This window comes from Lepisosteus platostomus, chromosome 20, assembly GCF_059453375.1.
Source record: "Lepisosteus platostomus isolate fLepPlt1 chromosome 20, fLepPlt1.hap1, whole genome shotgun sequence".
Taxonomy (NCBI): Eukaryota; Metazoa; Chordata; class Actinopteri; order Semionotiformes; family Lepisosteidae; genus Lepisosteus; species Lepisosteus platostomus.
The window spans coordinates 3132448-3155953 of record NC_142630.1 but is presented as its reverse complement, the minus strand read 5'-3'; the positions used below and the strand labels follow the sequence as shown (position 1 = coordinate 3155953).

Genomic DNA, 23506 nt, shown 5'->3' with positions numbered 1-23506 from the left:
TTCATGTTAAGTACTTAAGTCATCACATTTATATTCACAAAACCCCTGCTTAATACATGAATGATTGTGCTATATAAGCAATTCAGTATGAAGATGCATCAAGTCTGTGTCATCTGCATAAAACTCTAGAAAGCCTCTGGGCCTTAGTATGTCACCCGCCCCCAGTGTATCTATGACTTGAGTCGTGAGACTTATTAAAATCACAGCTATTAAAAGAATACATGGATTTTAAAAAAAGGCTGTAACCTTTAACAATAAAAGGGGTCAATTTCACACATTTACAAATCCTTCAGAAGTTATAGGTTGGTTTTTAATCAAGTGCCTTCAGTGGGTAAATAATCTCATGAGGAAGTGAAATTAGTTTAAAAAATGCTCCTTCACTTTTTCTAAGAATCTTTCTTCTTTTGAAGGCCCTGAAAAGTTGACATTACAAAGAACTGCCAAATGCCAACAGGTCTATCTTTACTTCTGAGTAATGATAACTTTGATGTTTCATCAGAACTTGAGAGATTTGATGTGCGGTTTCTGAAAAAAAAGAAATGAGCTAGTGTAATCATATCAGACATTTAAGCATTTAAACTTACAAACTGGAATATTGGTTTTCTGGAAGCCCATATTAACACATATTGCATTAGACATTCCTTGGGCTTGAGCAAACAGCTTCTTACTGCTCTATAAAAACTATTTGTACTGTTATTGCAGCTATACTTACTAATGACATTGTTAATTTCTCTGTTCAGCTCTGTCTAGCTCTTTGGTTTATGATCCTCTCTGCCTTTGAGCATGACAGTTTTGAAGTGGTTGAGAACATTTACAAATGAATTTGAATCCGTTGCCTTGCGTTGATTTCCACTGCCATACTCAAGTCCCACAATACTGAGACTCGATGACGGAGACTGACAAAAACATGGGAGCAGCACATAGTGCTCAACGGCACTAATAACCACAAGAGCTTATCACCAATGTTCAAAAGAAAATGTTTATGTAAAAAAAATATTTTGATAGATTGAAATGACAACATTTTGGAGCTGGATTTCTTGAGTACTAGATAGCGCATCTCGAAATTCTAAAGCAAGGCATTGCTCCTCTGGCAAACATTTTGTTCTAGTATAAACAAATCCCAGATTTTTCCTCCTGATGACATGATGGCTTTTAAATGGTTTGTGTAGGAGCTGAGACTAATGTTTCAGGGAAACCCTGCTAACAGTACAACATGTCCCATGTTTGAGATAGGATTGCAGATCTGCTTCAAAGATTTAATGACAATTAACCGACAGACAGATGATCTGTGCAAATACTAGTGATAGAGACATCAAAAAGCTTGAGTCTTGGCCTACTACTCTGATGTAAAATTTAAACTGTTTCTATATTATTGAAGGCATTCAGAGCAAAAGTGTGAATTAAAATAAAGAACTGCTGTATTTTAAACACTGAAGCATGGAACTGAATGTATTGACTTAATTATGTACCTGCACTGCTCAGTACTGTATGTTCCTATGTAATATTCAGGTCTTCAGATCAAACAGGTTTAATGTGTTACACATGATGGCAGTCAGTTAATTTCATTGTGAGGTCAAAATGAAAGAAAATACTTTAATTTCCCTTAATTTAATGAACAAACCACATATTGCAGTAAGGAAAGGCTTTTATCGAGTATTTCTCACTGATAGCTTTAATTTGTAGACACGTCAGTGGCAGTTACTAAACAAAGGAGGGTAAAAAAACTTACAACTGGTTACGTTTACAAAGCACAGCTATCATTTAACATTTAAATGTTTTGCAGCCACAAAAAAGTTTTTTTTCTGAGAACCATTCCAATTGGCAACATAATACAAAACAGGAAATTCCGGGATTTGTACAACAAGCAAACAGTTCAAAGATAAAAAGGAACATTTTCGTGATAAGTTGCATTTGGTATGCGAGGCCTTTAGTTCATGAAAATGTGCAGAAGAGACTTATGATAATGGTAAAAGCATTTGTATTTGGTGTATGATATGATTATATTTACATTGACACAATCAGTGAAACCATAAAACTAGCTATTACACAAACTTAACAAGTATCATGTCTCTGGCACTGTGTATGGGGAGCTACAACACAGGAATAAACTAAGGCCTAATGAAGATTACCCCAGCACAACTACTGAAAACTCAGTATCTGTTTCGTTTTACCTTAAAGAAGATCTTCAGTTCAACCTAATTATATTTTTGTTCATGTCATACAGTACTGTATAGTATTTTATGTGAGTCTTACTTGGCATTAACTGTACCCAGGTCAGAATCTACTTTTCAAAGCTGGATGACAGAGAAATGGTCACAGCAATAACATCATAAAGTATTGCTTTCCTTGGAAATCCACAGGCAGAAACAGCTTTTTTGGGGGGTGTATTTGCTGAAGAACCCCAGAAACAAGGCAAATACTTTAACTGTGAGAAATATACCGAATCACAATTTATAATGACATATCTAATAAACAAGATGAAGCAGAGGTTAATTCCATGCTGAAAAGCAGAAAGAAAGAACACTGTTTTGGCTGTGAAGGAAAATTATTTATTCTATTTTTCTGCATGGAATTAACCTCTATTTCTGCCTTTTTGTCAGATGTACACGAACACTGGAGCAGCTCCACCACTCAAACCATGTATAATACACTCTGAGCAGAAATAAAATAACCCAGATGACGTTGACAATTTCTTTGACCTTGTTTGGTGAATCATGACCTTTGTCGGATCTCTTTCGTGGCTGCACCTGTTAAACGTGTTAGGAATAGATATGACTTCACAGCAACTGCACAAACTTTTTTTTGTTACAGAGGTCCATGGGAGTAACTTGTTCACACCCAGCGTTCAAAATGTTTCTGATGACCAACATGCGTTCTGAGAATGTGTAAAAGTTCAAATCAACAGATATTTTTAACACTGACAGCCAGAAAGGAAATTGTTAGGCTCCTTTTCAGTACAGAACATTTAAGAACAACTTTCACTTTTCTGTCCTTGAAATGATCTCATGTGCCACATATCTACATATTCCTGAAGGCCAATGATTCTGCTGCTGTCTTACACTGACTCACAGTTGATAGCAGTGGCATCGGTACAGTATACAGTACAGTACATTCAATAAAGAAAAGGATTCACACTACATTTATAAAACATAAAAAATACTTGATTGACCATATATAGTACAAATTTATTCGGACCATAAGAAGACACCAGAGAGAAGATTCTTGCTCAAAGTTATCATCAGTGGAAAAGAAGAAGGGTTTATTTTTAGATTACTTAAATCAAGGTGCTGGCAGATGTGACACAGCAGGTGCATCAGGTTTTACTGGCGTGTTACAGAGTTATCTCCAAATAATGCATTTTGCACATGCAAAAACACTTGCCCCTATATTAAACTGAAAAGTAAAGGCAGAAAACGGGTAAGGCAGACTCACGTATCATATACAGTAACTTTATTCCTAACGAGAACAAAGATTAACAAAAAGATTGCACAAAAACTGTCAATACCCATCTCTCCATTGAAAGCATTTTTCTTCAGATGCATAACAAGAGCAGAATGAAGTCTGACTCCAATTGCTAAAGTTTATTACAGCGAAGGGAACGGAAAGCCTGCGGCTGTGGCAGCCTGTGTCTGCCGCACGATCATATTTGTCTCAAGTTGCAGGAAAATACATCACTGATCCTAGAACTCAGCCGCTTCAGAAACCCTACTGTATGAGTGCTGAGCCACCATTCAGAAAGTGAAGCGCATGAACCCGTTTGCATAAAACTACTGTACCAATCTGTTTAGATTACCACTACTGTATGGCAATCAGGCGCCGCCACCGCTTAAATCAAGGTAACGGTGAAATCGAGTCATTTTGCTTCAGTTTTCTCTTGACATACAAGCCTACTGTACGTTGTAACCAATCGTGTGTGTACCAACCCAAATCAATAACCGTGTTCGGATGAAAATATATAGCTGCTTTCCGAGACTACAGGTAGAAGTTCCATAAATGAATTTTAAAATGATCATTCATCTGTACATGTGTGCGGGGGGGGGTCATTATTATGAGTTTCTAACGATTAATTTAGATTAACACGTTTAGAATCACCACATGATTTCCAATTCTCCAACATCAAAGGTAAAAAAAATGTTTTTTTTCCCTCAAGATTAGATTAATGCACAACTACTTTATCCGTGGACCTTCAGAAGGAGATCTGGTTGATCGGTCCTAGCGAGTATTCAGAGCATCACAAACCCTGATTTTCTCAGGTTAAATGTAAGTGTAATGTTGTATCCAATGACCCAAGTCACCTCTGACGGCAACAGATTCAACACGCACGAAATACAGAAAAGGCAAACAGCACTGTACTTCGGCTTTGAATACAACGTAATCGATTTTATATCAAGCAGGTGGAAATGGATTGCGTATCAAAACAAGAAGAAATACTGTTGGGAAGGAGCGGTTACTTAGTAGCGACTCTCATTATAAGGTAACTTTATTCATCTCAAAACCCGAGCAGTGCCCTGCGAGTGAAAACAGAGCAATGCATTTATTATGAGCTCCAACATACAGTAAATAATTTGAATAATTTCGCTTGGCAATCTAAGAAGAATGATCCAGATAAGTCTCAGATGTTTATCGCTCCTCGTTTACGTTTGAATAGGCATTCCTACACACCTTCAAAGGAAAGCAGTGGACGCTTGTACAGTACATGGTGAGGAGACGCACTCGCCGTAATGTTGCACCTGGTGCACAAATTAAAGGATTGAGGTTTTCTTCAAGTATACCTACAGTAGCTCACCAGACAGCTCACGTCTCGATAAGGAACACGTGTTTTGGCTATTAGTTTAATAGAAGAACGGCTGTCTTTAATCAAGGTAATTCATATTAATCACGACACCTGTTGTACGCACAGTAGTCCGGAATACCCCGGCAGTTTTTTTCTAAAAGCTTATTTTAAAAATAACATTTCGTACAATTATTGTACCGTACCAGTTTATTTCACTTGTATGCGTGCACGGTATAAATGTAACAGTGTCTAGAAAACCTAAGATCGCCTAAAAGAAACATATCCTAGGCTAAATCAGTACCACTCCTCTTCAGCACATAAATAGTTACTGTGTGATTGACGGCAGCAGGTGTTCCCAGTTACCGTTATTTGTGATGGGATATGTTTCAGATTTTAAAGGAAGCTTGTCTGGTGAAGAAATAGCAGCATTACATTAATAAATGATAAGGAAGTATCTTTATCAAAGGCGCAATAATGTCTGTTAGTGTTTACGTCGTGTAGTGTGAATTTCCCACAGATTTAGACTTAATAAAGAGAGCCAAGTAAAATCTAAACTTGGAGCTGAGCAGAATATAGATGGGGCTTGAAATACGGTTCAGTCGTGATTTGCACATAGCCCACACATTATCTCCTTCTTTTCGGGACTAGTACAGACTGCTTCGGCACCCCGAACCTGACATTTTTCACACCCTCTGCCTAAATAAAAATAACATCGATATCAACAGCAATTACGAAACACTGGCAGCACAACCAGTGCACAGTGTTTGTAACCCATCGTCACTTTAAAGGCATTTGGTTAACTATTTCGCCATCAAGGAATACAAAAAAAATAATAAACCAGGAATTCCTGCATGAGTATTTTTAGCTCCTTCATTTAACACACGTTTGTCGTACGCGATGCCTCAGTACCTGCTTGACAAACTCGTGCTGTATATACGTCCCTGCACCACACGCAGATTATACCTTAGAAATAACGATAAAAGCTGCTTAGACTGGAAATAGATTTCGGAAATCAGCGGTGTTTTTCGCGCTTACCTGGGAGACGAGGAAGGCTACGAGAATGTGAGCTTTGATCTCCATGTTTAGTTGTCTTTATGTTATAACAACGTGTAGGTTTGACCAGCTCTGTTCATAATTCCAGAGTCGAAGTGCCTTAGCTGCCAACTTCCCAAATAGAACTGCAGCCTCATCACTAGAGCATTGGAGAGAGGCGCCGAGACCACAACCAATAGATTTACAGGGGGATTTCTTCAAGTCCAAAGGAACCCAGCGCAACTGTATGATGCCCCCACATAATATACAGTACGTGTGATTTTTATTTACAAGGAAATACCGGCTTCGATATTGTTTTGCGTGCGTTACAAGGTGCAGATCAAGCCACATATTTCAGGGAAATCCCAATGGAGCAGGGGTTTGATTCTTCTCATTGAGAGTTTTTGAGATTCCTGGGGTCTATTTTTATTTGATCTTTCTCCAAGTGTAAATCCAACAAGCTGGATTGTTGAGTTACTCTATGAGTAACCTCCTAGAGTCCTTTTATTAGAGACTCAGATAAAGTGTTGCACCCTCACCGTCGCTGTTACCTAACGTTCAATCTTTTGTTTCAGGAGTTGATTTGCTGAAAGGATTTGACCGCGGGTCTTTATCCCCTTTAATAAAATGTATTATTGTGATATCGTGGACAAAATTAATGCATAGCAGCTTTGTCTGATACATGTTCATATAACAACATAATCCTGAAAAGAAGCATCAAAAAGATTAAGAAACGTTTGCTGAACTGGCCCATTTACTGTCCTGGCTGAGCAGCTACCCAAAGGTCTGTCTTAAGGAGACATTTTTATACGATTTCTGCACTTGATCGTCAAGAGAAGAAAACTGAAAATTCATTAAAATCACTTAGGCGACAATATATTCAGCAAGATATTGTGATGCTAAAACTGCATGTACAGTATTAATGTTCTCTAGATACTTTATTTTTAACAAAGGTAAGGAATTTTATAGTGTTTTCTTTACTTAAAAAATATACTGTATTCTTGATTTTCAGACAATCGCGCTTCAGGTTTAAATACGCGCTTCCATTTCAATAGGAAAATATTTTTCAGAATATACCGTACTTTCTTCGTAGAAATAGGTGGGGATATATATATAAAATAAGGTTAATCAATTTAGACTGCATCATGAAGAACTTGATTTTCTCAACCTTTCGGATACTCTGCCCCGTAAGAAGATAATCAAGTATATTAATAAAAATATCACTCCTCACTCCTGAGTGGAAGCTGACCATTACTGCAGTACCAACCACGGGCTTAGAAATGAAAGTAAAACGCTCCTTGAAATGACCTGTAAGGATACAAAATCACCTTCATCCCACCTTCAATACACCGTCTTGTCAGCGAGTTTCTGTTTTATTGACTCTTTTAGATAAATCCACTAATGAGAGTGACAGGAAAAGATAATACCTCAATCATATAGATGAAACAGATAAGGTTGGTTCCTTACGTTGTATTCAGTAAAGCATTAAATATTCCTTAAACCAATGGCAGTAATGTGTGCTTTAACCTCCATACTGTATATGAATGATCTTTCTGCATTAACCTATAGAATGACCAAGTACTCCTCAGCATTATAATTCTGTACGATATTCTTTGGGCCCTATATTCAAAATACTTAAAAGTTGAAATCCTGTAATTTCCTAAGGGAATTAATCACCACAGGGTTGTGAATACTGAGGTCCTTAAAGTTTAGGAACAGGTAACATTTCATTCCATGCTGAAAGGTTAAAAAAAAGAAACGCAACACTTCCACTGTGAAGCCTTCTTCAGGTCAGGGAGAGAGGGAGAGCAGCAGATCAATAAGGCACAGGAGAACACCGCATAGAGCAGCTAGGAAGGGCATAATGCAGGTGAGGAGGAGTGTCCAAACTTTAAAGTTTAGTTTGTCACAAGACATGCATGTTTGTGTTTTCCGATGTCAAGTAAAATAAACCATGTTTTTAGAAGTAATTGATAGCTTGGAAAAGTGCAACTTCAGCCAGAGACATAGGTTTCCATTGAAAAGCAGGATACATTTCTGATTGTAGTACAAAGGCCAAAACATATCTATTGTTGCACAAGCAGTCTTCAGGAGCAGTAACCCCTATACCAAACTTCACATCACAGACCTGCTACATGAACTAGACAATATGACAAGTGAGAGAACAGACAACTGTGAGAAACTGCAAAAAGTAACTTCTAAAAATACAACAAAAAAGTTACACTCTACCACATTTTATATCCCAAATTTTACACGATGTGCATCGTTAATCATTCCACTCTTTTACACAATATCATAAAACAAGCCAGACTGCAGAATGTAAAGATACATTCATGTGTAAATATAACAGATAGTCAAAGTTCTAGCCCTACCCCCACATGAAAAATGAGGTGAGGAATTGCTTTGACATCTCAAGGAATTGCTTTGCCAAGACAATGTCACAGCTGTATTTAGAATCTCATGTAAGGTATTTATCAAAATAACAGGTGGAAATTACTGCAGCTACTATGACTAAGAGCACCCTACCTCCTTCATAAATGCGGATGTCTGAAAATGCCTCCTACAACAAGTTAAAACATTTTTGTTAACTTATCCTTTCTTATATATATACTGTGCTTTTGGTATGTACAGTCTGTATGTCCCTTGTACACTATCAATATAATGCTATATTGTGCTCTGATATTATACCCAGAATGCTAGACTGTGCACTACTGGGTATTTGGTATTGCTAACAGACTCCTAAATAGCCTTAGGCATGAAGATGTAACAATGTCTTTTTAGACATTACGTGTTTCTTCACATGCTTAAGGAAATGTTGTGGTTATAATAATATTTGCTAAAATTACTTATCCTGTCAGAAGTACTAATTAAACACCTGTGCTGAAAACTTGACTAAGAAAATGTGACTTGATTGTAAAGCTAAGTGCAAGACAGGTACAGTAAGTCACCTGAAGAATAACTGTACCTTTAACAGTCATATATATTTATATACCCTTTTTAAAAGATTGTTAAATATGGCCTTTCATGATATCTGTTTTACCAAAGAAAAGCCTGCAAGCAGTATTGCAACACCCTGGATATAATACTATACAGTTCATGGAATTATTTACTATAAATTACTGAAACTATCACTTGTTAATTTAGGCTCAGCACCTCGGGTGCTTGTTTTTTAGGTGTCCTGGTGAAGTTACATAGAATTAACTTGTAGATTACCATACAGATAAATAAATAATAAATAGGTTCAACCTGCAATACCAAACAACAAAAAAAAAACAATCTGACTGCTTTTGGAAGAAAAGAATCTTGCAACCCAAAATAAAATGAAAACCTGAACAAAACAAGCAACATTAACCTAAACTCCCACTGAAATGTTTAGGTTTTCTCAAATGAAAAAAACAACTTTTTTTCTGAACTGTCTTTCCTTTGTCCACCAGGTGGAGCTGTAAATACCCAGAGTGTCCCCATCAGGAGAAAAGAAATGCGAGTCAGCTTTGTCCTTGGATACGGTTGTGAGAGAGAAACTGAAGCTGTGCCAGTGAGAGCCTGTGGCCTCCAGTGCTGATTGATAGCATGATATTTAACTTTTATTACACTTCGTATCTAGGCTATAAGTGCCAGGCTCCTACTGGACTCCTTATAAACATCTTTAATTTCAACGTATATTCACTGTACTGTATGTTCAGTATACAGTATGTGCACTTTTTTTGTAAAATAATGTACTTTGCAGAAGACCAAAACTTTCCAACATTTTCCTACACAGTTATGTTAAGTTTTCCAAAACTGGATAAAGACATTAGCCCTGTCGACAATAGCACTGCTCTTGTCTGGTGGGAATTTGAGATTCTGTAAATCTGGTACGCATCAAAGCCTGATGTCTTTACTAGGACACATCCAAACAATTGCATATTGTACTGGCCTGAAGTGGTGTTTACTGTTCCTGTCCTGTAACACAGAAGGACCAAACAACTACATGAGTATTTTCTGAATCATGCCTACTCAACAATAAGAAAGTATTATAATCTTCAAGTCCGCAATCATTTTGAAAATTTAGGCACCTTCCAAGGCATTCTTAACCTCTTAATACTGCTGATTGTGCATTTAATGTGCATTTCATTTATGAACATGAACAGTTCATTCATCAGCTCTATGATGTGACTATCTCTGGTTACTGGCAATATTATAAGGCCCACAAAAGTTTCCATGCTTCAAGACTCCTTCTATAAAGTACACAGCACCCTAACTACACTGTAGTTCGGGTCAATTGTGGCAAACTAATACTTCATATTGTGAGCCCGAATCACTTCAAAATTCCAGGAATTCTTTAAAACATCTTCCCTTTTAGGATATAGTTTAAATAGGTCTTTTTTTTTTACTTTAAAGACGCAACTCTTAGAAATAAGTATATGTGAAAACTGTGGGCTGTGGAGCCATCATCAGGAGTGTAGGGAAATGAAACTAGAGGAAGAGAAAGAAGAACAAAAAACAGGGTCAGAATGGGGAAAGAGGAATCGGGGTAAAGAGATGCAAAACTGGGCAGACAAAACAAAATCACTTCTTGAAAACTACTGGGAATGGCCAGGTAGTGACAGTTCCATTTTCAAGATTTAAACTACAAAATAAATTTATCCTACATTGCAGTAGCAAAGTACTGTATATTAAGGAAGCCCTCCAGTTATAATATTATATTCTTCCAGTAAATCTGTGGCAAGAAACAATCTTAAAATTACAATTACAGCATACAAACACGGACGGAAACTAAGTAAGAATAATGTTGTGGTTTATTTCCTGTAAAAGGCACAATTCAGTGACAATTCCTAAACCACATAATCTAATGGTAGTGTGGCAGGATTTAAATAACAGAGGCAATTTTCATAAAAAAGCACAGTGATGCTCTTTCGCTTCTCACCTGTTGCAATTTAAAAGAATTTGTCTTTGAAAGAGACAAACAACAGACAAAATGAAGGGAAGACCTTTGTTTTCCAGAAACCCAGACAGAACCAGACAGCATCTCCTGTCTGTCTTTAATGAATCACTGAATTAAGTGCATCTTCACCAACTTGGCTGGTGCAGCAGCCCAGATCCCAGCCTACATACCATCCATTATAGTGCTACCCACAGTGAGTTAGTCATTTGTCCTCCTAATGGTGAGATGAGTGATGAAAACCAGTATTAGGACATAATGTGGTATAATAACTTCTTAGTTGCATTTCACAGAAGCTTGGAATATTAATTGGTTTCTCATAGGATTGGTGCTTGGCCTTAATAGGCTTTTATTATCTTACATTTAATTTAACAGTTCCGCTTTAGATTTCAGGATTACAAAATAATTACAATGATACTACTAAAATCTTTGTATGGCATCAAGATACGTTATGTTAAAACTGCAAAATGCATTAGTATGATCTTATTACAATGTCGTGTCCTGTTTTGGTCACCATGATGTGAAATGTATTCTGCTGTTTTGTCCAGAGCTCAAAGAAATTAACTATATTGAGACTAAAAAACAATTATTTTTGTCCTTGACCCGAGAAGACTATTAAGGTACATGATTCAAGGATTCAAAATCTTCAAGGACATTGACAGAGTCAAGCCTATGGACTTCCTCAGTATAAACAGTGAAAAATAAATGGAAATTGAGGGAGATCCTGTTTAAAATGGAGCAAGTTATCTAGCCGTATGGTCAAAGTGTATTTCACCATGTCTTTCATGAAACAGTTGCATGAGACAGTCGGAACAATTCATCAGTTCAAATCAGATCTTATTTCAAATAATAATGGCTTCTAGTTTATGGCATTACAACATAGTCACGCAGGACCAGAAGAAACACTTTCAGGCAAGTTGCAGGCATGGAGAGGAAGCAGTGATCAAAATGAAAAAGAAAGCATGTTTTTATAATTCAGTTTAGCATATTGAGTGTCATTTCTGAAACAATAAAATACAATCACCGGACCATAAAATATTACAACTCAAAGGCTGCAGTCCCGCATTATCAGTAGGAGGGAAGGGGCACTTGACTTATTGTTTTATTTTGAAAATAAAAAATAAAACATATATGGGGAGCTGTTCTGCTGGCTGGACTGCATCCATTCATTTATTCTAGTTGACAATAATACTATACAAGGGCTCGATGAGTGTTCTTTCATTCACATGAGATGACACTTTCACCTTTTGATGTGCAAAGCTCCCTTCTTGATCGCTGGGAATAGTCCTTATCATCACGCATTATCCTTCAACCAGTAAGCAGCTGAGTAAGTACTCCAGGAGAAAGCTTTCTACTTAACCTATTCATTCTACAGTCTATAGAAGTCCACGGCCGTCGGCATTGGGTATACATGATTCAATTACTGCTAATAGCTCTCATTAAGATGAAAAAAAACCAAAGTGAAGTCAGACTTCTGTCATAAAAGCCCAAGGGACATAAAGGAAAACCATGGGTGCCAGCAGGCACAACATTGTTGTCTTTATTTCTCCTTTATTCTGTAGTTTTCATTCCCTCACTCTGTTTGGTTAGCATTACAATTGCACTGCTCCCAATAAATTTTCCCGTTCACTGTAAAATCAGTAGAGGTGACATATGACATAAATCTCTTTCATACAACACCCTTTTCACCACCACATGTGCTTTTGCCCATCCAATAAAAAAATCGAGTTAATCTCAGTCTTTGGCAGATCCTACACTCACAGTTAAGTAAATAAACCTGCAGTTGCCCACAGAAATATAACAAGTCAAACTCTGTCACCCTTTGGCATTTAAAAGCATTATTGAAAGAAAGCTTCATGGGTTCTCCCCCATCTTTCTCTCAGCACTATGACTCTGAACTTACAGAACAAGCTGACTTTATTGCATTTGTTTCTGTCAGAGTGTGCAGAATCTATGGACACCCAGAGATACAGCTAGTGGTGTCTGCAAAGTACCTTTCAAACTAAAAAGACATTCAGCTTTCCAAAGCTAAAAAGTGAATTTTACATTTCTTTTCTGCAATATGCTTCTGCCAGTGAATCATAAATGGCAGTTCAACACATGTTAGCGGGTCCAATATTCTAAATAACTGAATTTCAAAAGAGCAAAGAAACAAAAATCAAGGAACCCAATTTATTCCATTTACTGGTTCATTCCTCCTTCTCACATTTTATAAATCAAATGAAACAAAAAGTTTATCATTAACATAGCACAGGTTATAAGTCTATGCCCCTGTTACATGTTGCCATCAAAGAGCTCTTTTTTTTTTGCATTGAGCAATTTTCCACACAGAGGAAAGATGTCTGTTTTTCTGTTTAAGCCACATGTTGTTGAAGTGACTAGATCAATCTCAGGAGAGAGAATTTAAATGCATCGTTAGAAGTACCGAAATAGTCTTAGATGTCCAGCAGGGTGATTCATTATTTTACACTGCAGTTCAAATGAGTTCAGTGTTTTTAGTACCAACATAATAACAATCCTTTATTCTCATTTGCAATGATGACCAGACTGAGAGGCTCTCACCATTGCGGCACAGGAGACAAAGCAGGGAAAGAAATAACAAATCAATAACATGTAAATAACGTAATAGGATGTGACAATGTTGGCAAGTGCAAGTCTGAGGCAGAAAAGATTTAATCAAACAGCTGAATCTGCCCCCAGATACACAGGTGGGTTAGTGTCAGCCTGCTCTGCAGGTTGATCCAGTCATTGGCATGGAAATTGAAATGACTTGTGACCAGTAGTTGCTCCTGGGAGGTTCTTTTAGAAAAACCTAGCAAAAAAACAATATGGATATGGTTTTCCCCAATTCAAGATCTATACATTTATTTAAGCCAGTTTTTCATTCACCTAGCTTGCAGAGCAGGACTATCAATCAAAGAATAAAGATCACTCATCCAACCACATGTCAGGATATTTAAAAACCATGGATTGCTCCCCTTTCGCCTTACTTAAAGGCAAACTTGTGAATAAGTTTTCTAGTAGAGTTTAGCGGCAGGCACAGCTCACACACAGCTTGATGTGTTTTGTGAGCTACACTGAGCTACATGTCGGTCATAACTGATCAAGTGGGTCCAGTCGAGTGCAAGACGGAACTGGTGGAGGTGGGGATGAGCCACCTAATGCTGAGAATATTGTTAATGTAGGTGGAGAAAACAGATGACATGTTGACAAGTCTAATTTGTCCCATTTCATAAAACAACAGTGCTGACTAATGAAATATTCTAGTGTTAGATATAAAATACTGCATATATCAGCATCCATCTTTCTACTGTTAATTTCAGGCATGTGAAATCACATTTAATATTCTTTCTGTACATTCACTGTGCACACATTGCAAATTCATTTTTAATGTCAGTCATTTGTAACCATTACAGTCTGCTACCAAACATTCAGCACAGGACATTTAAAAAAATCCCAGCATCTAAATACACTGATAAATTGGCTATTTAATAATTGAAATTCCAGGCATTTATTCAGATAGTTAGAGGTTTGGTTGGAAGGAAACTGCTCTGCCTGTCAGAAAAGACATAGCAGGGGTACCCCTTGAGAAGCTTAGCTGAGAATGGGGAAAATGTGACGTACTGTAAAATCCAAATTTAAAAAGCCCAAAGTGATATCAACAGTCCTGTTTCCCTTGCAGGCACAGAGAAGCATACAGTATCAAACATTGGACACCCGCATTAAACTTCCAGCAGTTTATTTGAGTTTTTATTACTCTGACAAACCTCATCTGAAAGAAGAAATTATTTTATTTATTCAAATCATGGCATACAGAGTCAGAGTTATTGCTGGTCATGAAAATATCATTTACTGCTCATATTTTTTCCCCTAACCATATGTGCAGTACATAAATGTGTTTGTCTCTTATCTCCGTTTCAGGTGTTATAGACTGTATTAGAAGTCCATCTCACCCACTGCTCACAGATACATGCTCAGCTTCCCTCCACATTCAGACTTCTCCATTTTACATTGATTTAATTTGCAGACAATTTAACTTGCTCGCTCTGCATGATTGCTCAAATCCATTTGGAGCGTCAAAAGAGAAAAATTTTTGTAATTAAAAATTAAAATGCGATGGTATTTTGAAGCAGTGGCAGTGTACTTTACATCTGTTTTGCCATGTCTTAGTAGGTCTCGCTGGCTGCTTGTCTTTCACAGTTAAGAGGCACATCATTTCAAGTGCAATCTGTAATTAAAATTAACGAGACAAAGTCATTTACAACTTCACTTTTCGCGTTTTTCTGGTCTGGGGTGAGATGCTTGGAGGAGTATTTATTTGTGCTTGTTTGACATGCATGTCAGGGCAAAACATTATTCTACAGGCAAGTTAAGCAGTTAATTCATCTGCTTTAAGAGTGGAGATAAGCATTTACTAGGTTGAACACAATGATCTTTTTTTAATAATTTCAAAGCATAGAATACATCCACCTTAGGAATTGTCCTCAGAACAGTTTTATACAATGAGTGTATAAAAATGCACCTCCAGACTTTTGTAGGACATATTTACAGGGCTGAGGCAGGTATAAGCAGGGCATTTTAAAATAAAAATATTACACTGAAAAATCTCCATCAAAGTGTGTTTGATTTTACAGTAAACTGCAGTAAAATGGCAAACAACTGGAGTACAACATCTCATGGGGTGTAGTACAATGTCAAATTAAAAAGCTTTCACATTCATGGGGCATATTTTAATATAAACATATTAAATATTCTGCTGAATTACAAAAGTAATTGAATGTTTTTATTCTTAGGGGAAAAAAAGCTCTCTGCATTTCCATTTGAAATAAGCACATCAAGAAAAATTAAAATGACCAGACACAGAACAGTGCAATGCAATCTAATGGAAATGCAATGAAGGCTACACTGCAGGCTGTAGACTGAGGAAGCACCAGATTCATTTAATCTTTGACCGGAGATCAGTCTGAATTCAGGCCTTGTGCTAGTAATTCCCATGTTTTATTTTCTTTAAACATCAAGGAGTACTTTTCCCCTTACCGTAAGTTAAAGGAATGGTAGGGACAATTGTTAACTGTGCCCTTATCTTTGAAAAGCTTTTATTTTCTTCATAAAGTGCAGCCCACATTATTAACAATGTACTGTAAAATGGCCACTGGCTTGAGTAGATTTGAGTCTGACATTTACTTTCATCCTTTTCCTCCACAGATCCTCCCCCAGCACTCAATTATAATACATTACCTGATATCATATCCTCCTGCCCTCAATTAACACTGAATTATCACAGCCTGGTATTTCAGGTTAACTGGCTTCAAAAGTGGATTGAAACTTGCAAGGACAATCTTAGATCTTTATGCAATTGTAGGCATGCACTTTCTAGAAATGCAAAGGTAATTTCATTTTACACTTCCTAAAGCCTATTGAAGTTTCATTTTACACAGCATGCATTCAGAAGCATGCAAGTCTCAAAGCATGGCTTCATGGAGCCTTCAACACTTTTGTTCAATCAGAAGGGACAAAGACCAAGGTTGTGTGAAAGCCTGTTTTGAGTAGAATATTTTCTACCAGGACAGAGTAACCTGGAAAAAATGCACAAGACTCTTGACCTATTGTATGTGCTGGTGCTTTGTGGGTTTCAAAGTTAAATTGAAGATGTTCAGACTTTGTAAGTGCCTTACAGTACCTCTAGGACAAGACCCTTCACCATCACCATTCTTCAAATCGTGATTATAACAAGCTCCTTCGCCCTCCTCGTTAATGCGTTGTAAGAATACAACAGGGACCAAAAGAATAGCTAAGACTTAAGTCACTGGATAATTCATTGGTCAAAAGGTGGGAAAACATTTTTTTTTCATGCAAAACAATAACCTCCTACAGCAAGCATTACAAGCTCAAACACAAAGCATTAATTATTAAACAAACTATACAAATAACTGGATTCCATGATTAGATCATTAAATAGCTTGTTGCATTCAAGTCCTTCAACAGAATGGCTGGGAAGACGGACACTAACCCTACTATAGATTCAGGCCTTTCCACAGACCTCATGATAAAGAGCAGTGCCAGGTTGTGCTGAATCCACACAATAATGGGCTTTTTTACTGTACCAACACGACAAGAGAGGACAATTGTAGTGGCAACTGGTTACATATTGAACAAGACAAATGGCTCTTTTTAACTTGAAGATGGGGCACAAAAATAACAACAGCTAAGTGTGAACATGTGAGGGACATGTAAGGAAGAAAACAAAAATAGACCAACAGCAAAAACAGTGGGGGAAATAGCAAAAGAACAGCTTGCACAAGCAGTTGTCAATTTCCTCTGCGGGGAAAATAGGCAGCACGCTACACTGTCAGAAAGCTCATCAGCACCATAAGTCGCAAAACAGCCTTTTGTTATTAATGCTAACAGATCATGCAGTTAGTAGAACAATACAAGATATTGCTGTGCTTTTAAAGGAGTACAGCTTTCACTCTGTTGCTTGCTTCTCTGTGTAAATGGTTGTCTTTCTCAAGCTGGATCCCATTGTAACTTCAGTGCTAGTGATTTAGTAAGCTTAGTAACAACAGAAAAATATAATGGAGTAAATATATTATGTTAGGGACAAAGCCTGGACTCCTAAAATCTTTGAATTAAAGTAAAAGATTGATTAAAATAATTTTTACAGTGAATCAGAACAGTACTGGCACCGACTTGAACACAATGATCTCACTTCATGGTATCTAGCGCAACCATCCAGCAGACACAGGACACAGGGCACCTTGGATAGGATTCCAGTGCACCGTAGGTCACACACACACTGACAATTTAGAGACCCCAAATATACAAATTCGAGATACAGGGAGAACATGTAGTCTAAAGAGTCTCAAAGCTCCTGGTTCCAGGTTTGATATTAAAAGAATTTTAATATCATGAAGGTTTAACTGTCTGATCACCCTCAGTATACTGAAGCGAGCACTTTATTTTAATAGGGACTTGACATTTCATCTCAAGGAATATTTTAAGGTTGTGAAGATAGATATAAATTCTCCTTTTAACACAAGACTGTTGCATACTGGAGTTTGAAAACCCTAGTCTTGTGCAAGCTTGTCAGTAGCCATAATCTGTGTGAAATCATTTTCAGTTTTGTTGTGTTCATGAGTAAAGAAAAATTTAGAGAACGGTTTAAATAGCAGAATTATGATTAAAAGGAGAAGCTATTTCAGAGAATAAGTCAAACTTGAAATGAGGAAAGACACCTGCATACTTTTGTGTGTTTTTTTATTAATGAAGGAGATGGCATACCAACAAAGTTAATCCAAACAGAACTGTGAGTTTTACATACTGTACCACCGTGAGCAAGACAAAACTACAAACTCTGATATCAACCTACAGGCCAGTTTTGTAATGTACAATACTTTTTTACAATACCTGTGTGATTATACAACAAAGATGAATAATTGTCGTTAATGGACTGGTAAAAAGGCCACGGGCCAGTTTTGATCAACACTACTCCATGGTATAACAATTACCAGCTGTGCAAGGTTACACTGCAAAATCGGAATAAAAAAGGTTATAATGAACCGGCCTCAGAAAGCTACAAAAAAAGGAAAAGTAGCCACTGAGCTGAAGCAATGCAAGACGGTCTTTTTGTGTATAATACACTCACCTGAACATAAAAAGATAATCTTTTCAGAATTGCCTACTTCCATCCAATCTTCTGATATGAATTGCTCTCCACTGAAATAGACAAACTACCAGCTCACCAGCTGAAAAATTCATTCATCACAAAAGGCCTTCACTATGTTGTGGCGAATGGGCTTCTACATCCTAAAAAGATCATCCTCTTACACCCAGCGCTTTCCAGCTCTCTATGCTACTGAGTCAGTGTATTGTTCACAAAACAGACCGGCACATACAGTACCTCTGCTGAAACACTGTTAGAAACAGAAACAAAAGATGTAATTTAAATCATACAGACATGTGAATGGGAAAAGGTGGTTTATAACAAATGATAGTACTAGGAAGACTGACGAGATGTCTGTTTTTTACACAACAATAATGAATGAATGTGCGGTGCTGATATACTACCCCACTCAGTTCTGTACTTTCAGCCATCTTTTTTGTGGGTTAGTTAGCGAAGCAAATTGCTAATACTGTATAGTGTAACTGTAAGCAGAAATATCAGTGAATCCCTGAGGATGCATACGGAGCCCAGATAAAAAGATGTGCAGAATTATGAGAAAAAAAAGCAATCAGCACTGTGGAATGAATCTCTATGTCTGAGGCATAAGAAGTTACAAAAGTGCTAATGCAGCTACAGTACGGGGAGGGGAAGGAGCTGGAGTCTAGCACTGCGTGCCTGAATACACCAGGCAGAATGTCTGTGCATGCTTACTGCATGATTCAAAGGTGGATCTTTTTTGGTGAATGTGACCTTAGATAAGTCATGCCAGTGTAAAACCTTTGAATTGCATCACCCAGCATCAGGCACAACCAGAGGAGGGGACTTGAGAGAGAATTGACTCCCATTCATCACTGCAAAGATCAAAGCGCCGAGCCTGTTCCCATAATGATTAGAGCATCGGCACTGAAGGGCACTGCAAAGACGAGATGGCTTGTCAGATATGATGCGCGTCAGGCTGAAATGAGGTTTGAGTCAACATGAGACTGAGCTGAGGAAACCAGTCTTGCCCTGTTTCATTCCTGCATAACTTTATGAATACCTCAATTAATATCTATTTCTTTAGACTGCCAGTTCTATGTTCTGTTTCCTGAAGTAATACTACCCATTTGAAAATAAATTCAGTGTGTTGCTCATCTGAGTTCAGAGTAGGTCATTGTCCAGGCAGGGTGTGAGCTGGCCATTGATGCAGATGGTTTAAAAATGCTGCCCTAAATCATTAGTTCTATACAATTTACAACATCAGGAAGTAGAACCACATTCAAGTTCTATGTGCTATTGTATACAGTATATAAACTCAACATTATCCGCCACTGATAGCTGATTCACCTATAAAGCTCATCGGAGTGCCGTGACTAACTTTGTCCAGGGAATGTGGAGATTCATGCATCTTAAAGGGAACACCTTTTAGGGTCACAGTATTTTTAAAGACCAAAGCTGTAGAAATAATAGAAAACAGAAATGTAAATATTAAATAGCTCTGGCTATCTCAACATGTAAAAACAGATCTAAAAAGCTAGCCAGACCTAGAATTGCCTCATAATACTGTACCATTAATATTTATAATTGCAGGGAACTGATTTTCTTCATGTTTTTGGCAATATTAAGCTCTCAATGTTTTTGTAGCATTTTTTTCTTTGCAGTATACAGTGTATTTCAAATGACACTTTCCTCCCACTGACTTGGGAGGTGTGAATAGGGAGAAGGTATTAGCAGAACAGTAACAAATGTTTAAAGCACATTTGGTGAAAAAAGCCCTTAAAGCCACTGGCATACATGACATACAATATATGTGGAAAGAGGTACCAAACTAACGATCTCTAGCAAACAGTATTCCGGTTTGGACAGAGCAATCTATCCTAGATTAGACAGAGAAAATTAATATGAATTACAGTAGTTTTAAAGTACTTGAATATCACAATGACTACAGTCACCTGAAAAAGTAGGAAACATTGTACTTAGATTGCTAATTTCAACATTTCAACACTGAAACAGATGCCTTCATTTTTCAATGCAGAATGAGTGTGAGTCATGAAAACAGAATAAATTGTGGTCTTAATTTTCACTTTCAGAAATATTGCATGACATATGCATTCCACTGAATAATTGCTACAATTAATATTGATTTCAATTTACAGTTTACAAAACTGAAAAAAGAAAGGTAGTCACTCATCTTTCATCCTTTTAGTTTTTATATACTAAATTTGTTTTTACAAAACAGTAAAAATGATTTCACACAGATTTAGACTATTGACAGGGTTGTACAAGATGAAGATTTCCGAACTCCTGTGTGTAACAGTCTTGTGTAAAAAGGAGATTTGGTATCTATCTTCATAACCCTAAAATATTTCTTGAGATGAAGTGTGAAGTCCCTGTTAAAATAAAGTGCTCAGTTCTCTTCATTGAAGATGATCAGGCAGGAAAGTTTCAGGATATTTTAAACTTGTCCGTTCAAAGAAACATTTTGAGAGGGTGGTAAAGATGTCATACTCAAATGACAGGCTTTCTTTGTATTACATTTACAAAGAAGTTACCGAGGTAAAAGATTTATTTTATAAAAATTCATTGATTTTCACAAGACGTTTACTGACAGACTATAGGTTCTGCACCTTTTTATCCTTGAACAGAGAAGATTATAAAGGGACCTCACACAAGAGTTCAAAATCTTCAGAAGCAGTGATACTAAACCCAGCGGACCTCTTCAGAATGAGCACGGAACACAAACCAGAGGGTATAAATCAAAATTATGCAGAAGTGCATTTAAAACCAGGAATAAGAGGCACTTCTTTATATCAACAGTTGTGGGATTATGGAACAAGCTACTCCTCCATGTTATTGAAGCTTTTATCCTGGTTTATTTAAAAAAATGGCTGGATAAGATCTTGGATCAATCACCCACTGCCTACCAAATTAGCTGGGCAAAATGGCCTACTCTTGTATGTACAGTAACCTATCATGTGTTACTATGTTTAGTCATTTAGATCCATGTGATTCTATTAGCAGATTCATTCAAAATATCAAAGTATTTTTTTTTTAAATCTGTTTTAGCAGCTTAGTTGCACACTTCATAGGACCAGCAGTGTCTCCGGCATCAGACTTTCAGATTACTTATCTTCATCTAGCTTAAAAGTTCCTCTATTCTCTTGCTCTATTCTAGTTTGTTTCTAAGAGCAAATGAATCCTGGGAACTTCCAAAACCTAAACCTGTTGCCAATCCAGAAATAGAAGCACAGAACAGCATTGTGAGTCCATTTAAAACATTAGGCTTAAAAAAAAAACAATGCAGTTTTACTCTAAAAAAAAACATTCCTGTGGCTCTTACTTTTGTATTGACTAAATTTCCTTCTATATAATGTAATACTGATGTTATTGTAGTATTACATTACTAACATTAGTATTACATTAGTAATGTAATACTGATGTTATGTCTTTGCTGACAGAACACAACCCATTTAGCAATACCTAACAAAGAGGAATAGGAAGTGTAAGACGTCTGCTTAAAATACTAAATTGTTTAATTAATAACTAATAATTGCAACTCATAATACAATATTCTTTTTGTCCAATAATTGTGTTGAATATTTATTTAAGCATTTAGTATTCATCAGGGGAAATTCTTACTTTCTATGTTGAAAAATATTATCTGGATTGAATTATACAGACCAATTTGCTCATTTAACATAAATTATGAAAAATAGTCTCAATTACACATTCATCCTATCTACTTTGAGGTAAAAAGGCACAGTAAGGCTGATCTAACTTTGTCAAGCCTTCAATTTAACATTCCTCAGGTGACCTGATTCTAAACTAAGGCAAAATGAAAATCGATAGGAACATAAAACTTTGTCCATTTAAGACTTTGCAGAAGATTGATTTTCTAGGTGCCTGAAGCTATAAAAATGACATCTCCATTGGAACACCTCTACATGTCTTCTCATAAAATTGGGTTAAGATTAAGATCCATGGCTTGTCATTGTGAAACATCTAATTACCACATCAACAATGTGCAAAACGGCGTAGCAGATATTTGGATATTTTTAATCTGAAGAGCACACAAGCTCTGGGTAAGTATTTCTAATACAGTTTGTGCAATTTAAAATATTCCAAAAAGGATGTTTAGAGCACTGATGAAGATTTATGCTAACTCTTTTAGTGGCTCAGTAATAAGCTTGTCTTTTCCGGGTCTCCAAAATATTATGTTCGAAAATTTCATCAAACTCATAAATGCGATAATTTCTTCTGGAGCACAGAACACATTTTCCTCAAACATTTTTCCCCAAATGCAGTTGAAATCAGTTATGCATATATATTGGATTTACAATGTGAAAGTCTCCAGGTAAGATTCAGTTCTACTACTTAAGTCTGAGAAATACTATCATTATGCTTAACTTTCTTTCAATTAAATCTTCTAAATGTCTTTATATTACAAGAATTTCCCAATCCCTTTGCAAGCAAATAGCTTTATCATATATGGGAGCTTTACTGATTTAATCTCATTCTACTATCTTGACCCTTTATCCAAATTTGCAACAAATGCAATAAGAAAAACAATTGTGTTTTCTCTAATAAACAATGAAAAGAGAAATAACCTTTTAGAGAAAGTGAACTGCTTTGGTTGTAATTGACGCTTCCTAATATCTTAAACAAGATATTAACATTTAATTATGCATTAATAAAGCACTTGAATAATATAACCACTATAAATAAAATCCTACTATTCTTACATTTAAATTAGACACTATAAAGAATTTATGAAGGCAAATCCCTCATCATTAACAGGAAATATATACAGTACATGCTCAGGCTATGTCTATCATGAAACAGTGCTAGCCTTGCTATTGAAAATACTTTTTAACGGGATTTGAATTCTGCTGCGTCTCTATGGCTGCAAAACTACAATATCTCGCCTGCTTCTACACCCGACACGTCTCTATTGTATTGTATGTCCTTTTTATGAAAGTGCTTTTGCTATTGCTGTGTAGGAGCTTCTTTTCGTACGTTTTCCAGAGAATAACAGGAGCAGGAGAGCAGCTTCCTGCTGTGAGCGTTTGGCCGAGGGGCAGGAGGAAAAGCAGGAATAGCAATGGCTATACTGTACGTGTCAGGTTGCCAGCTTCTT

General features: G+C 36.8%; 1 protein-coding gene and 1 long non-coding RNA gene across 6 annotated transcripts in view; one reads left to right on the top strand and one right to left on the bottom strand.

The window, feature by feature from the left end:
• The window catches only part of cdh13 (cadherin 13, H-cadherin (heart)), a 405276-nt gene extending 399209 nt beyond the window's left edge, over positions 1–6067 (bottom strand). The window contains exon 1 of the mRNA XM_088614488.1: positions 5810–6067. Within this exon, the coding sequence (XP_088470614.1) occupies positions 5810–5854 (45 nt within the window). The 5' untranslated portion in view covers positions 5855–6067. The remainder of the gene's footprint in view (positions 1–5809) is intronic.
• Positions 4537–11871, top strand: LOC148644279 (uncharacterized). 5 transcript variants are annotated; one of them, XR_015928772.1, is made up of 5 exons: positions 4537–4699; positions 5916–6076; positions 7196–7260; positions 7587–7676; positions 9241–11871. It is a non-coding gene; the product is annotated as an uncharacterized LOC148644279 (long non-coding RNA). The 5 variants fall into 5 exon arrangements; XR_015928770.1 differs by lacking the exon at positions 4537–4699 and adding an exon at positions 4709–4862 and having other exon boundaries at positions 5916–6051; positions 9241–10561; XR_015928769.1 differs by lacking the exon at positions 4537–4699 and adding an exon at positions 4709–4862 and having other exon boundaries at positions 9241–10561.
• Positions 11872–23506: the final 11635 nt, after the last annotated feature.